Genomic DNA, 17,090 nt, shown 5'->3' on the forward strand with positions numbered 1-17,090 from the left:
AACACTTCCAGATCGATCTACTAGACATAAAGACAGATAACTTGGATAGCAGCTATAGAGCAGAAAACAAAAACTTGTTTCTTGATTTTATATTAAGTTACCTCGGGCTGCCTCGAATGCCCTGCAGTTGAGGATGCTGATGACGCTCCGTGCCGCTCTTGATTACTCATCTCGGCTTTATTAATATTAGTGATGTGCTTTAAAATAGCCTACTGTTGTCAGACTGTCACACAGATCCCAAAATTCGCGCCGCTGAAGTCTCTCCTTCCGGTTCAAGGAGCCGTCAATCCAAATCTCACTAGCCAATGAGAGCAAACCGCTGTTAAGCCCGCCCACAAGACAGGTCTGTGTCAGAAGCATAGACCGTAAAAAAAATAGATTTATTATTAAATTTCGTTCAGAAGCGAACGAAAACATCAGAAGCGTAAACGAAAACTCTGGAAGCGCATTTGTAAGTTCAGATCAGCGAAAGAAATATGAGAAATAGTTAGCAAAACATGCAGTGTATTAAAAACGAAGTCAAAAAAATGTGCCCGCGATTTAGTCATTTTCCTTTTCAAAGATATTTTTTTCAGTTTCAATTTATATTTTCATCAGTTTCTTGAAAATGTACATTCATTATTATTGGCACAGAAGTAAATCCAGGTCTGGGATCAGAGCAGAGCATAGACCGAGAGTCACGAGGGGAGGTTTGAGCCAGTGACGTTTTGCTAATGCTCTGATGTTTGGAGTCAATACAGGAAGCTGTAGTAGACAGCGAGGCCGGACCGAGCCAGGGTATGTAAATTAAAACTATTACGGAAGATTGTCATCTATAATCGAATTATATGTTATATCAAGAAGGTCGTGGTACTATAACAACAATAATGCCATGTTACAGTGTGTGTTTCTTTAAGCGACGGCAGGAAAGTTGCTGATGCAACCGTTCGGTTGTGACTGATTAGCTGCTTTCGTCTCTTTACTCTTATTGACTTCAAAATGAGTTTAAGATTTAGATGAGAGATAAGTTTAACCTTTTACAACTTTATATTTTACTTTTAAAATGTGCAATGTGGGTATTTTGGATTAAATAAGTGAATGTTACTTCCAACTTGTTGAGAGAAAAGTTTTTCCCACAAATCAGCCCCGCCTTACAGCACAGCGCCTGACGAAACAGTAGTTTAAAGATGAATACATCATTAGGCCTCTAGTTTCTCATCCCATGCCTTCCCACTTTGCATTAGTAAAGCGGAAATCAACCTGATATCAACCCTGTTCTGTGACCACATCCTTTGTGCAATTAACTCTGAACTAGGTTTTGAAAACCTAGAGGACCATTTCTGTGTAGCATCTTGATCACATGAAGAGCACCATGCATTTTGGGGCCAGATTTGTGTTTTATGATTTCTGTTATATGTGTGTATGAATGATTATCTGTTATTTTCACACATCAACATAATAGCGCTCTCTTGATGTGATTATAGATGGCTTGCAGCGACATGGAGAAGTCCAGCCTCGATGATGCCTGCTGTGACGGCGAGTACTCCAGTTGTGCAGCAGCCATGGAGAAAGAAAGAGATTCGTATCTGAGCCCGACAGAGAACCCCTCCACTATCAGTGTCTCCTCTAGTGTCCCCCCAGACCAGCAAGGCTATGATGTAGAGTTTGACCCTCCGCTAGAGAGCAAGTATGAGTGCCCTATCTGTCTAATGGGTCTCCGCTCAGCAGTTCAGACACCATGTGGACATCGATTCTGCAACTCGTGCATCAGGAAGTCCATCAGGTTAGTTTATTTGTCACATTTAAAATTCACCCTGTGAAGCCAACTGTATCATATTTGATTCGCAAATTGCCAGCCCTCTAAATTATCAATGTGATCAAAACCGGTTGCACACAATCTACTACATTCTTTCAGATTGATCTGTTGATTGGTCTGATTGATAGTTTTCAGTATGTAAACGACCTTTAGTTTGTTTCTAAAAAATGTTCATCTTTAGGTCATGGTACACGTCTTTTTGCTGTGAAACCTTTAATTATTTTTATAAAGTAAATTAAATTATATATATAACACTCTTCCTTCTGCCTGGCAGGGACACGGGGCAGAAATGTCCAGTTGACAATGAAGTGCTGCTTGAGGAACAGCTCTTCCCTGATAACTTTGCCAAGCGAGAGATCCTCTCGCTCACTGTCAGATGTCCTAATGTAGGATGCAATGATAAAATGGAGTTGCGCCAACTGGAGGTAAATTTGCTTGTGTGACCGATAATATACTCCTGCAGTACCAGAGGCTGTTGTTTCAGGACCCTAGTTTTTTGTGACAGCGCCACCTCACCAGTTCAACTCGGAACAGTGACCTGATTCAAACTTCAAACAAACAGATGCTAAGACTAGGCCCACGGAAATGATTCAGGTTTTCGTATACAAGAGCGGGAGCTGCCATTTTAAAGGCATAGTTCACCCAAAAATGAAACTGTGCTGTTAATTTACTAACCCTCAGTCCATCCAACCGTAAAGAAGATTTTTAGTTTGTAGCGCAATTGCTTTACTGTTTACTGAGCTTTTATTAAGTGGGTCACACATCAGATGTGAAGTGCTATGCTGTGCTGCGGAATTGAGGTCTCACACTTACACTGAAAATAAGTCTTTCTTTCCAAGAAAAATGTATTTAAAACCAAAATATAGGGGCTCATTTACTGAAACAAATTAGGTTAAATATATCGAGGGTTACCAACAGTTGTATTTAAGATTAGGGGTTGCTAAGAAACCCGTGCTCGTGTTGGCGTGCAGTGGGTGGGGCTAAAGAGCCATGAGCACACACACAACACATCATGGCATTATCCCTGGTTAACTAGATGTATTATACGTTCATGTGGTTTAAATTATATGCATCTTTGCGCCGATTGACAACAAAACGGACATTTGATGCGGTTTCACTCACTGCCTGCGGTTTAGCCTCATGATCGATCATGATTGCTGCTATGGAAAAGCAAACTGCATCCACTGTTTCCTTAAAGGGTTATTATTTCACCCAAAAATGAAGTTTATGTCATTAATGACTCACCTAGATTTCGTTCCACAACCGTAAGACCTTGTTCATCTTCGGAACACAGTTTAAGATATTTTATATCTAGCCCGAGAGCGTATGGAAGTGTATGCACACTATACCGTCCATGTCCAGAAAGGGAATATCATCAAAGTAGTCCATATGTGACATCAGTTAGTTAATTAGAATCTCTTGAAGCATCGAAAATATATTTTGGTCCAAAACTAACAAAAACTACGACTTTATTCAGCATTGTCTTCGCTTCTGTGTTTGTTTTCAAGCCTCAAATAAAGATTTGAACGGTTATAAATCACCGTATTGATTCATGATTCGGATCACCAATGTCACATGATTTCAGCAGTTTGGCAGTTTGATACGCAATCTAAATCATGAATCAATACGCTGTTGCAATAAACTGTTCGAATCTTTATTTGACATGGACAGGATGACACAGCTGCAAAAGGATAGCAGCTGCAGGGATTACCAAGGAGTGACTCTGTAAGAAGCATATCAAGGTTCTGGCGTGGCCTAGCCAGTCTCCAGACCTAAACCCAATAGAGAATCTTTGGAGGGAGCTCAAACTCTGTGTTTCTTAGCGACAGGCCAGAAACCTGACTGATCTAGAGAAGATCTGTGTGGAGGAGGGGGCCAAAATCCCTCCTGCAGTGTGTGCAAACCTGGTGAAAAGCTACAGGAAACATTTGACCTCTGTATTAGAAAACAAAGGCTACTGTACCAAATATTAATATTGATTTTCTCAGGTGTTTAAATTCTTAATTGCAGCTGTATCATATAAATAGTTAAAAAATCATACATTTGTCATACAAAAATCATACTTTTTTTTAGATTATGTCTCTCACAGTGAACATGCACCTACGATGGCAATTTCAGACCCCTCAATGATTTCCAAGTGAGGAGAACTTGCAAAATAGCAAGGTGTTCAAATCCTTATTTTCCTCACTGTATCAAAAGCTCAAGGGAAAGTTGATTTCTCAATTCATCACCACTTTAAACTGTGTTCTGAAGATGAACAGAAGTCTTCAGAGTGTAGAACGACATTAGGGTGACATTAATTTCATATTAATTATGGTCATTAATGACATAAATTTCCTTTTTGGGTGAACTAACCCTTTAAGGCTGCGTTCACCAGTGTTTTTTTCTGGCGTATTCAATAGTTTTCAGTGGTAGCATCGCGTTTTTAGAACGCCATGAGCGCAACGAGGCGTTTGACCGTCTATTTCACGCTCATGCGTTTACTGGCAGCGAGAGTTGACAAATGTTCAACTTTGAGTAAAACGCAGTGCTGGTCACTGTTTACTCAGCCGACCAATCATATTGGAGAAGGGGCGGGACAAATACAACACTGACCAACCACCACATTCTGCTTGTACGTCGTGAAATGCTGGGTTATTTAGGAAGCTGAAAAAGGTTATCTTTCCCTCACAACCAGAAACGCACTTCTTCAGAAACATTGTTGATTTTTGTGGTCTAAAAACAAAATGACAGCACTGCTGACGGCTTACCCTAATAAAGCTTGTTGATGGCCGTGCTCTTGTTCGCTTTCTGGTTGACATGCACACACGGTCATCCGGAAAAAGTGCCTATACAAGGAATTCCGCCCTTTATGACAAGGAGTGTAACTGACACAGAAATACTCTCATACGTCTTACAATTTTTTTTAAAACTTTTGCCATGTTTAGCATGAGACTCTTTAACTGTGTAAATAAGTCGGAATGCATGAAATCGCATTAGACATCCACCCCCTTTAATTGTTGTATTCTTTCTCCCTCAGAGACACTTGTCTCAGTGTAAGTTTGCCACAGTCCCATGCCCTCAGTGTTTGGAGTCTGTTCGTAAGAGCCACCTGGATGAACACAAGAGCCAGCAGTGCTTAAAGCGGCTTATGACCTGTCCTGCCTGTGCAGAGAGCTTTGAGTATGCTGACAAACAGGTGAAGGCATCTGATTCTTCTACATATACTGCATATTTTTTAGATTGGTGTGAAATTGTTTTGAAAGTAATCTACAAACAGGGATTATAAAAATAGTACTACTTATAATTTGTTGGGTTAGTATTATTATTCAATACTTTTTTAGTATTAATATTTTGAATTTTCATTCATTTTAATTTTAGTTTTAGTAATATTTATGTGTTTTTGACATTTAATCGTTTTTGCGTTTTAATATTTATATTTAGCTGTGATCATTATTTTTTCGTCCTGGTTTTAGTTTTTATTAATTTAAGTTAACAATAACAACACTGTCTAACAATAGTGTCTAAAATATTTTTTTTCTTTTTCTGTTGTGTAGATTCATGAACAGATTTGTCCTTTCGCCAATACAGTGTGTGAATATTGCGAAATGGAGCTTATTCGGGATCAGGTGTGTCATAGGATTTGTCACTAATATGCACTTTACTGTAATTTTTGTTTAATTTACCGTATTCTGTTTGATGCTTAAAATGATACATTGTTGAATTATAGAGCTGACTCAATCTGTTCTTTTTGGTTTCAGTTGGCATTGCACTGTGACACAGACTGTCTGAAAGCTCCTGTAGCCTGTACTTTCAGCACTTTTGGTTGTCGAGAAAAGGTGGGCCATGAGATTCCTGTTGTATAATACGAAATGCTTCCTTTTTATCATTCTTAAAGGTGCTCTAAGCGATCATGGGAGGAGTAACTTCTAGTTGGCGTTCGAAGTATTGTCAAACAAAAGAGAGGCTAGCTAGACCCCCACCCCCTCCATGCTTCCTTTCTGCCGAAGGCTTTTCCAATGTAAATTTGGGACTTTGCACATTTCTTCTCCTTTTTCCTTTTCGTTGCAAGTTTTCATTAGAACGTCGTCTCTTTGGCCTATGTTTGCCATATCAAAATTATATAATTAATATAATTTGATCTTTCCTTTTTATGCTTCTCTCTTCTATACACATCACACTTCATGTGCACGTGCACTAACCCCAAACCTCCACCCCCAAATCATTCTTGTCGGTTATTGGCTGGAGCACTGTTTATTATGTTTCGTTGTCCAGACTGCCCAAGTTAGTTTCTGTTGCCATTTGTGGAGCTTGTGCTGACTACAGAGACTGTGTTTTTACAGTGTTTTTCAGGGGAGAGGCAGCTACCAAGAAATATTTTGGCCTAAAAAAGTGTGACATCGCTTATAGCACCTTTAATAAAGTGCAAAACTGCTTTAGCTTGTTCATACATGGGCATTATAATTAACATACACTACCTTTCAAAAGTTGATAGAAATTGTTACTTTTATTCCATTAAAAAGATCTATTAATCAAAAGTAACAGTAATACAGTATTACAGGATATTTCTATTTCAAATAGATGTTTTTTTAGAACTGTCTATTTATCAAAGGTGCCTGAAAAATCTATCAGTATTCGCAAAAATAATAAGCAGCACAACTGTTTACCAACATTGATCATCATAAATGTTTCTTGAGCACCAGATCAACATATTATAATTCTTATGAAGTGATATCTGCTGTTTTTTTGAAAATTTTCCACTGAAATTTCAGTGTTGCTTTTAAAAGTATCAAAATCGAAAACTGTTGTAATAATATTTTACCTTACTTTTTTGTACTGTATTTTTGATCAAATAATTGTAACCTTGTTGAGCAGAAGAAATTTCTTTCAAAAGCGTTTTAAAAATCTTTCCGACATTAATTCTTTGAAAATGTGTTAACAGATGCCGAGAAATGAACTTGCGCAGCACATGCAGGAATTTACACAGATGCACATGCGTTACATGGCTGAGTTTCTGCGCAGCCAAACTCTCAATAGCTGCCTAATGCCATCGGTTGCCGCCCACTGTTCGTCAGATGAACGTGGTGCCTGCTCCCGGGCGGCAGATCCTTGCCAGTGTAAGCAGGAGCTGATAAACCTGCGGGAGACTGTCTTGGAGCTGGAGGGTCGGCTGGTGCGTCAAGATCAACAGATCCGGGAGCTGTGCATCCACAATGACACACAGAAAAACCAAGTCACAGAACTACGCCGAAAGCTGTGCTCACTGGAGGAGGCCACCCGAGAGCTGGAAGCCCAGCAGTACCAAGGCGTCTATGTGTGGCGCTTGGAGAACTTCTCAATCCATCTGCGCAACCAAGAGGCTGGTCAGCCCATAGTCCTCCACAGCCCACCTTTCTACACGGGCCGGCCGGGCTACAAACTCTGCCTCCGACTGCATCTGCAAACCCCTAGCGCCCCTCGCTGTTCCAACTACATCTCACTTTTCGTGCACACTATGCAGGGTGAGTTTGACAGCCAGCTCTCCTGGCCCTTTCAGGGCACGATCCGACTGGCAGTGTTGGACCAGGTCGAGGGGCAGCACCATGTGGAAGTGATGGAGACCAAGCCAGACCTGCAGGCCTTCCAGAGGCCCACCGTGCAACGCAACCCCAAGGGTTTCGGCTACGTTACTTTCCTGCACCTGCAGGCATTGCGGCAGCGTGGTTTCGTGAAAGAGGACGTGCTGTTGGTGCGCTGTGAGGTCACACCACGATTTGATGCTAGCCTCAGGAGGGAGGGGGTCCAACCCCGGGGCCCAGAACCTTCACTTTGAGTTCCTGCATCGCTACATTCTCAAGTTCTCATAGACCTTCTGCTGAAAAGAAGAAAATACCAGCCAAACCTTTCTTAGACTCTTTTTGGTACAACAGGCTTAGTAATGATGGTTTTATAACTCACAATGCCTCTCAGTTGTGATTTTTTTTTTTTGTTGTTTTTTTTACAATTGTTTCCCAAAACATTTAGTGCAGTGCAATTACTGGACAGACTTAAATATGATTAGCATCACTGTTTTAACTGAATGTCCCATCAACCAAGCTAAAGGGTGTAAAAACATTATTTAATGGTGCTGCTTATGCTAAGTGTTAGCTTTTACAAATTCATTTCACAATACTACATTCAACTGCTCATGTTTGCTGCCTTACCCACACACTCAGCAGTAGGTCGTGGGTTTAAATGAAATATTTTAGCTCTTTGATTTAAATGCATCATTTTTCATTTGACTACATCTGACAATTTAAAGTATCATTAGTACAGAGCAGCACTGTTTACTGTGACTACTGAATGTGGTGCATCAACTTCAACATGTGCATATGCTTAAGGTGTGATCACATTAGCTAAGTTTTGATAAAAATTTGTGAAGCACAAATTGTTGGTTAAAGGGATGGTTCACCCTGAAAATGAAAATTGTCATCATTTCACCCTCATGTTCCAAACCTGTTTGAGTTTCTTTGTTCTGTTTTAACACAAAAGAAGATATTTTGAAGAATGTCCGTAACCAGACAGTTGATGGCATCAATTGATAGTAGGAAAGAAAACACCATAGAAGACAGGTTTACAGCAACGTGGGGGTGAGTAAATGGGTGAACTACCCATAAGGCTGCAAATCTGCAAGACCAATTTAAACTGCCGGTGGAGCTTTTTTTTTTTGTCTCATGCTAAAGTTTAAATTTATTGAAATTACTGGCTTTGCCTTTGAAAATTCACTACGGTAAATGTGACTGCACCTTTAATGCAGATGTCAACAGTCAACTTACTTGTTTCCAATATTGCTTAAATGTGTGAATGTTCTACATGCTTCGTTGAACAACATTTAACAAAATAAGTAGGAGTCACTTTTCTTTAATCATATGGATTGTTGTATGCAAGTTAATCTGATAATTGTATTGACACTGGAATTCTGACAACTTTTTCATATCATGTTCTCTTTTCATCAATATTCAGTGCTCAAATGTGTCTTTATAAATTATTGTTAAATGTCCTGTTTTCTGACTTTACTGTGGCTTTTCAGTCCCCGCAGATGCTTTCATAACACAGCAGATTTTAGAAGTGTGTTCTTCTGTCTAGTCAATCTACGGTCTCACAGCTGTCGCCCATCCCAGAATACACTCTGCTAGTAACAGTGAGCAGCTGAATGTCAGAATGAGCATTCGTCACACTGTGGCGCCGTAGGTTTCCCACTCGTTCTAGGTACACCTCCCCTTCCTGTTCTACTACAGGGGACAGCAAAGACCCTTCGGAGATGTAGTGAGTAATCCTGATCTCAGGATGACTCTGGTGTGCTCTTGTGCTTTGTTCACTGCAGCCTAGAGGAATGGGAGAAAGATTTGTAGCCAAAGGTAAAGGGGGTTGCAGCCTATTAGCCTTTTTTTTTTTTTTTTTTTACATGGAATGCAAAGCACATAATGAAAATAAATGAGAACTGGGTCTTTGAAATTCAAAGTAAAACATTGGACTTCATTAGTCAATAGCTTTGTGAGGAAAAGTTTTAAAATCTAGGAAAGGTGGCATAGTAACAATTTAAATAAAATAAGTATTAAGAAAATAAAATAGCAAAACAGAAATAAAAAATACAAGTAGAAAAGCACATAAAGTTACTAAAATACTATTAGTGAAAACTCTAAAAATACAAGCTAATTCAGTCATTGCATAATACTAAAACTGCAGAGCCATGGGTGGAATGTGAAGTCCAGGTCCACCTCTGTAGATGTAATGAGTGTGACTAGAAGGTCTAACCCTACCCATAACTCTATCCCTCCACCCATTTGTTCCACAAAGGTGGGTCTGGACATGATTTGGCTATGCAGTGAGCACCACTTGTAATAGGCTATATTAACACTGTCAGTCCAAATCAGATTTTTTGGTTGTTGTGAATATTAAACTCAGATCAGATTTATAAAAAGAAAAAAGGGGTGATAAAAACAATCTAATTTAAATTGGATTATAAATAACATAACATTTTTTAATTAATAATGATTTGCATAAGCAACTTTAATAAGTTTTTACAACCCCTGTGAGTGAGATAAAGGGGACTACAATGAGAAACTCAATAGAAAAATACAAAGCAAACAATTCTGGGAAGTATGTATGCGCCAAGAAAGAAGAGAAACATTTAGAAATGAAAGGTTAGAATGTTCAGTAGACTATCCTTTTTTTTTTTTACTCTGAAATTTTCTGGGGACCCCATAAAACCTGGGGAACCCCAGGATTGAAAACCCCAGGATTATGTGACGTTCTCACGCCATGTAAAACATAAACGTCAGACATTGTTACAGGAACCCTGCAAGGTTGTGTTGTTGCAAAGTGCCGGACAACCAGAAAATGAAAATATAACTAAGACATTGTTTTGAAACCAGTGGAGGTCATACTAGCCTCATATGTTTCTGCGTAGTCTAGTGCGGCGACTAATATCTGAATGCAAACCCCTCCGTGTTGCTGATGTTTTTGGCATAAGCCTACCAAACATAGAAACCAATGTAGATATTCCAGAAATCGAAAGACCGGCATGGGACTCACAAATCGAATCTGATAAGTTGCCATATGTGTAAACAGTCAATAATTTTAGATCAGATTCCAATCAGATAAATAAACAAATAATTGGATTTGGACTGACAGTGTGAACACAACTATAGAGTGCTGGAATAATAACATATTTTTGTAGGCCAACCCAGAAGTAAGCGTTGCAGTCACACTGGTTCCCTCGACAAACACCCAAAAGGATTTTTTAATTGGCTTTTGAATAGAGTGGCGGTGGACTAATGTCAGAACCTGGAAGTCCAATTTGTTGCTGGCTCTTTTGAGATTTTTTCATAGGGTTTTATAATGGGGGGTTTGGAATTTATGAATAAAATAAAGCATGTGGTAAACATAATGTGATGATTTGACATTTTGTTCTATAATGTACACTACACTCACCACCAACACCCCAAGCTGTCTTATCTAGTTACTTATTAACTGTTGGCATGTATAATTTAGGCCACATCCACACAAAGCCAGAGCTTTCCCTATCCAATCTTTTTTCCCTCGTCTCAAGAATCTCTGTACACACGAACCCACTGAAACCGACTCAAAACAATGTAGTATACATGCCAGACCAGAATGTGGCACTGTAATTCTGCCAGATAAATACACTAAAAACAGAGAAGAAGAGTTGTGACTCTAGGGATAGAGCAAAGGTTGGAAGTAAGGCAAAATCACATGATAAAATAAATAAACACCTACCCTAACAATAATGCAAATACAGTAATTAAATGATGCAATACTGATATACACATGCCCAGTGGCCGTAGCTGTATCCCTTGATGACATCACCATTCCTCAAAATATATGGATTGGCTGTACACAACAAAATGCAAGGGTGCCGGTTTCAGTTTTAAAAAATACCAGTTTCAGGCTCCTAAAATGTCGGATCTGTCTGGACAAAACGCTAATATGATACAAAATCTTAATATACAGTTAAATGCATCTCTGTGGGGACAGGGCTTTACATTGTAGAAAAAATTTCAAAGTACTCAAGTTTACCACAGCCTTTATTTTACACAAACAACACAAAAAAACTTTAAAATCTCAAAGCAACGGTAAATGACACTTCCATGATCTGACGTCATACCTGCACCACTCCATTGTCGCAAACTATAAGCTCCGTGTTCAACAAATGTTGTATACCTTTTGTCCATCAAGATACATTTCACAAATTAACTTTTATGAATTTTGAAGCCTAAATACAATCCCCAGGAATAAAAAGTTAAACTATAAATGAACTACGCCTACCAAGACCAAGGTCGCACGACTTCAACATCAGCACCACCAAGCTTCTGACAACTCTTTTCTCTTTCAGTCTGTATTAAAAAATAATTCTCTTAAAAGTGTGAGTTAGAAGAGCTTGTGTTTACCACAAATCCCATTCAAAACTCCCACTGACTTCGGCCAATAGTACCAGAAGTGCTAAAATGCTAACTCGTTTCTGGGTTTTGGCCTAGAAAAATGCATCATCCCTGCAACACTATTGTGAAAGCACTTTTTTAGATAGCGACAGAACAGATTAAACTATGATGAATCAATGTTGGTTTTCCTACTTGTGTGATTGCAGTTCCACAGATAAGGTGTGACCACTAGCGCCACCAGACTCTCAAGTTGGCAATATTCCTTTGAAGGGCCTCTGGATTCCTGAATTCCCTACACATACACAAGAACAGACATGAATAATAGAGATGCTTATACAGATGGCTTTTAGCATGGGTTTGCACTTAACATTCACCTGTAGCACAAGGAGCATCTGTGTGATGGATGCTGGGATGGGAGACAAATTCTTGCGCAGCAGGTCACCCAGAGAGAGCTTCATTAGGACCAGGTCCCTAAAGCCGAGGAGAGCCATCTGTCTCACTGTCAACTCCTGCCCCTGCATACAAAGAGAAAGACACTGAGTACATTTCATGCAAAACTAAAATATATCATACAATTAAATAGGAAGTTGGTTCACTTTAAATTGTATTGTGCCTAAACTAATAATTATTTAAAGTAGATGTAATACTTCCATTTTTCTTTGCTTTTGGCTGGGACAGTGTTTGTTGTCTTTTTACATTCTACATTCTTTATTCTAACAGTTAACCCATTTAAAAATTTGAGGTCAGCAGGTACGTCTTCAGCCGCAGAAAAGCTGATCTTTATTTTGATCACTTTATTTTGATAGTCCCTCAACAGACATTCTGACAATAAAGTAACTTTGTGGCTACATGTCAACTTATTCTACTAACCCAAACCCTACCACCTAACCCTAAACTAGAAGTAATCCTTGTTTCTTTCTGACCGGTTTTCCAGCTTTTCATTAAATGAGCAGAATATCATGTCATCCCACTCATTCATAGGTTGCTAACTGGACAATAGAGGTGGCATGAGGTCTGATGCCTTATGAACCTGGAGGGGTTCCTTTGTTGTCTTCTTTCAATCCTCTAACCTGCTTTTCAGCTTGGAGCCAGCAGCATTTATGAAATCTCACTCGTTTTTCACTGCCTTCTTCCTTTCATCATTGAAGCAGCCAACAGAGTATATGTAATCTCATTCATCCCATATATTTCACAGAGGGCTTTGCTGTTACAGGAGATCTTAAGCAGTCTGAATAGCTCCTCTGACAGTCGAACGTCTCCTCCCAGCCATCATCCTATGTACTCCAGTCAACATCCTCAATCCCAAATTTCATAAAACGTAAAATCTCCTCATTCAATCACTTCATCCCACTTGTTTCACAACGTCATCGTCGGCCCTGAGATGTTGGGACTATAGATTTGGTGTTCTGTGGAATGATCTGCAGTTTGGGCTTTGAGGGGGACAGTCTCCTCCAATAATTATGGCCAGATTTATTTGGAACACACACACAGGTTTGTTTTTGTGAAATGTGGGGACATTCCACAGGCGTAATGGTTTTTATAATGTACAAACCGTATTTTCTATCCGCCTTTTGAAAAGTGGGGACATGGCCAATGTCCTCATATTTCACCCTCTCCTTGTAATACCTATGTCATACCCATGTCATTAAACACATTTGTGTCCTCATATGTCACAAAAACATGCCCACACACACTCACACACAGTAGCTATACATCACAACTGATAGTGTATTTTTGACCAAATAAATGCATTTTCGCAAATTTCTAACAAAAACATTAAAAAAAAAATATTACTTCCCCCACATTTTTGAATGGTATTGAGAGTATAGCCTATACAGCTTCTAATGAATGGATTTAGAGTATAAAAGGTGAACCTCATTTCAGGTTAGTCTGTGTTTGATATGTGCAACCTCTGGCTTTGCTGGGACACATGTGGGTAACACTTTATTTTGATAGTCCACTTTAGACTTTCTACTAATTATAAGTAACTTTGCAACTACATGTCAACTAACTGTCATCAGAGTATTAGTAGACTGTCTGATTAATATTTACTAAAACTTTATTTTGTCGGTCCCCCAACAGACATTCTACTGACTATAAGCAACTTGGCAACTACAATTCAACTTATTCTTCTAACCCGAACCCTAAAACCTAACCATAACCTACCAGTCTACGGACAGTCTACTAATACTCTAATGAGAGTTAGCTGACATGTAGTTGCAAAGTTACTTATAGTTAGTAGAATGTCTAAAGTGGACTATCAAAATAAAGTGTAACCCACATGGGATGTTTCAAATACAGACTGTGCCATACGTGTTTGAACCTATTTACTAGAAAGGGAACACAAAGCTCACAAACAGATTTACCTGCAGAGGATATAAAATAGCCTGTAAAGTAGGTAGAATCTCAGAGAAAAATCTGTCCCACACCTGGGCCAAAACAAAAAGCTGCCTCTCTCCAGACTCTCCTAAGAAAAAAAGATAATGTTAAAGGTCTGTTTCATGATAAATACTCAAGCACATAGCAGATCCACATGAGTCTCACCTTCATGCTTCTGTATTTCATCCAAAATGATTGATAGACCTTTGGTCAAAATCTGATTCTGCAAACATTCAAGGGAAGCAATATGAGATTTTTTTTTTTTTTTTTTTCGACCAGCAATACATTTATTTATTTTTAACCAGAAAAAGAACATCATATCTCTGGGAACTGACACACTAAAGCACCTGGAAATACTCTTTGATAAAGAAGCCCATATCTGCCCTTAGAAGCCACCTGCGTGGATGAAAGCAAACAACTGCTTAATGTAGTTATTACACATTTTAGATGTGACTTTATTATGTGTTTATACCTAGTATTTTGATTCAAGGAGTACAGCTCATTCGGCTGTAGTTCCTCTCCCTTGAACACCTTAATAACAGCAGCAGAGATCCTAAAGAAGAAATGGCATTATGTTGAATGTTTTTGAATATTGAAATTAGGCAACATAAATAAAAGAACCTTTAAGGCCAGTTCACACTGAGCAAACTGCAACAGATGTCAGGTTTTGTCAGATTAGTGCATTACACCTGTCTGTGCTTGTTCACGCCGATTAAACATGCTAAATGGGACGTATAGTGACATGCTGTAATCTAGTGATTGTCAGTGTTGGTCTGCATATGTCTGTTCCGTGTGAATTTGGCTTTTAGAGGCAAAAACAAGGAAAATAAGCATGTAAAAAGGGTTTTTGATACTTATTTGTAAGAGCAATGCTGGGACCCTGCAGGGTGGTGTCAGTGGATGGAGCTGCTGAATGGAGGTCTTTTAGAGCATAAGTGTTCAATAAAGGAACTTTCTTTTTCATAGCTCAGACATGTAACATAATCTTCTGCTATGTTAGTTCTCAGCAACCAGGCCATTTCCAGGTTTTTAGAGCTATCTGAAAGTAGACAGGTGGATCTGACACAACACTGTTAGAATCTGCTTCCTGTGGTGCACCAACTTCCTGTTACTAACTGTCCTGTTCTGTTTACATCTGTTCACTCATTAACCTCAAATACACTCTACACTTTGTATCTCGTTCATTTGAGAGTCAGACACACTGACAACAGTGCAGCGTGATACAGCAAAATAATGCCAGAAAGCTACAATAGAATATGAATCAAATAAAGTTGTGGTGGAGGGGGGTGTCGGCTACACATGCTCAGGATGTGCAAGGAGCAAAGATAGCAGGCTTGAGTCTGATCTGGGTCATGTCCTGGTCATATTCTCTTTCTCTTACCCCATTTTACTCAGAACCTGGTTTCACCAAGTGCAACATGTTCCTGGATTAACATTCCAAACAACCAATCAGATTTGAGAGACAGGTTTACAGTTTATGTCAAGTTTAGGCTTACATTCAGGGTAAGGTGCTTCTAAATTAGTGTTATTAACCCATAATTTCCCTCTGATTTTAGGGACTACATTTTTGGACCAAAATATGCTGACCCAGGAATGCGTCTAAATCAGCAAAATCAGGACGTGCGACACTCTACCTTATATGAAACAAAGGCAAAATGTCACAATAATTTAAACTTTTTCGCACATATAGATAATTAATGATATACAGTTTCCCATTTAATGTTTTTCCCTTTATTCTCAAGCAGTAACAAATCACTTATAAATTTAAAAAACTTTGTATCAAATATATTTATAAAGGGAAAAAAAGAAGCATAATACATACCGAGCTTGTCCATCACAGTGCAGAAACGAGTGTGACATTAGCAAAATCCCTTTCAAGTTCACTACATAATCTACAGCAGGTATTCTGCCTTAAAAACACTTGGTTTACACAGTAAATGTGTCCTCACTTAGTTCTGCTATTCTTACTGAAAACTTGTTTTCCCCCGAGGCTGGTTCTGACGTCCCTTGCACACATTGGGTAAATTTGCCTAGTCAACTGGTTACTGATTCATTAGCTATGAGAATGGTATTGGTCATTCTTGATAATGAATAATCAGTTTCTTCCCCTGTTAAACAGTGTGAAGTTTACACTGTGAAGGATACCAATATCTACTGTTCAAAAGTTTGAGGTCAGTGTGATTTTTCTTTGCAAAAGTTGCATTAAGCTGATCAAAAGTGACTTTTATATTGATACAAAAGGTTTCCACAAAAAATATTAGGCAGCCTAACTGTTTGCAAATTTGATTTTTTAAATGTTAAAGTTCATTGAAATTAAAAATTTGAGTTAATACAAATGAACATTTTTGAGAATCGACAGCCTTTTGTAGGCATGATTTTGTAAGCATATTGGGTGTGTGTGTTTTACTTGTGATGATGTAGTGCCAAATTTTCATGATTTATCAAATTTTTCATGTGGTTCAAATACAATAACTTTGAGTTTCTATTTATTAAACCAATTTCCTTCACTGTATCAACTAATTTTTTTTTTTAATTTTAAGGCATATAATGTAAAAAATTCAGCTTTGCCATCACATGAATAGATTACAATTTAAAATATATTAAAATAGACAACAGTTATTTTACATGTTGATAATATTTCACAAATAAATGCAGCATTGGTGAGCATAAGAGACATCTTCAAAAACATAAAAATCGCACGACCACAAATATCTGAATGGTAGTTTATACATGTTTGTCGAACTAGTCTATTGAAATGAGGACGTCAATGGCTCAGACTGTGTAGCATTCATACAATTCCTCAAAATGGTAATTCAAATGAAAATTTTCATTTTACTGAAACAATTTAGCCAGATGTTGATAAAAGAAAAAGAAAATCTAATATTCTTCTGACAAGAAAAACAATTAGTTTCAATTAATTCAAGTGCATTAAGTTATATATATATATATATATATATATATATATATATATATATATATATATATATATATATATATAAATTATATTTGTATGGCAA

The 17,090-nt window shown here is 38.3% G+C and overlaps 2 protein-coding genes across 6 annotated transcripts; one reads left to right on the forward strand and one right to left on the reverse strand.

Moving 5' to 3' along the window:
- Positions 1 to 624: 624 nt before the first annotated feature.
- On the forward strand, positions 625 to 8,792 carry traf6 (TNF receptor-associated factor 6). Its single transcript, XM_067437481.1, has 7 exons — positions 625 to 777; positions 1,464 to 1,762; positions 2,070 to 2,220; positions 4,815 to 4,973; positions 5,332 to 5,403; positions 5,536 to 5,613; positions 6,717 to 8,792. Exons 2-7 carry the CDS (start codon positions 1,464 to 1,466, stop codon positions 7,584 to 7,586), a joined length of 1,629 nt encoding a protein of 542 aa, XP_067293582.1. The 5' UTR covers positions 625 to 777; the 3' UTR covers positions 7,587 to 8,792.
- A 79-nt stretch (positions 8,793 to 8,871) lies between these two features.
- On the reverse strand, positions 8,872 to 16,333 carry LOC137070212 (proline-rich protein 5-like). 5 transcript variants are annotated; one of them, XM_067437486.1, is made up of 9 exons: positions 15,896 to 16,333; positions 14,928 to 15,112; positions 14,546 to 14,626; positions 14,421 to 14,469; positions 14,239 to 14,296; positions 14,061 to 14,161; positions 12,069 to 12,209; positions 11,887 to 11,986; positions 8,872 to 9,117 (listed from the first exon to the last, which is right to left on the reverse strand). In XM_067437486.1, exons 2-9 carry the CDS (start codon positions 15,035 to 15,037, stop codon positions 8,879 to 8,881), a joined length of 879 nt encoding a protein of 292 aa, XP_067293587.1. In that variant the 5' UTR covers positions 15,038 to 15,112; positions 15,896 to 16,333; the 3' UTR covers positions 8,872 to 8,878. The 5 variants fall into 5 exon arrangements, with proteins under 5 accessions (XP_067293587.1, XP_067293588.1, XP_067293589.1 ...); XM_067437487.1 differs by having other exon boundaries at positions 14,928 to 14,994; positions 15,896 to 16,332; XM_067437488.1 differs by having other exon boundaries at positions 14,928 to 14,979; positions 15,896 to 16,331.
- Between the last annotated feature and the right edge of the window lie 757 nt (positions 16,334 to 17,090).

The sequence above is a fragment of the Pseudorasbora parva genome, chromosome 1, assembly GCF_024679245.1.
Source record: "Pseudorasbora parva isolate DD20220531a chromosome 1, ASM2467924v1, whole genome shotgun sequence".
Lineage (NCBI taxonomy): Eukaryota > Metazoa > Chordata > Actinopteri > Cypriniformes > Gobionidae > Pseudorasbora > Pseudorasbora parva.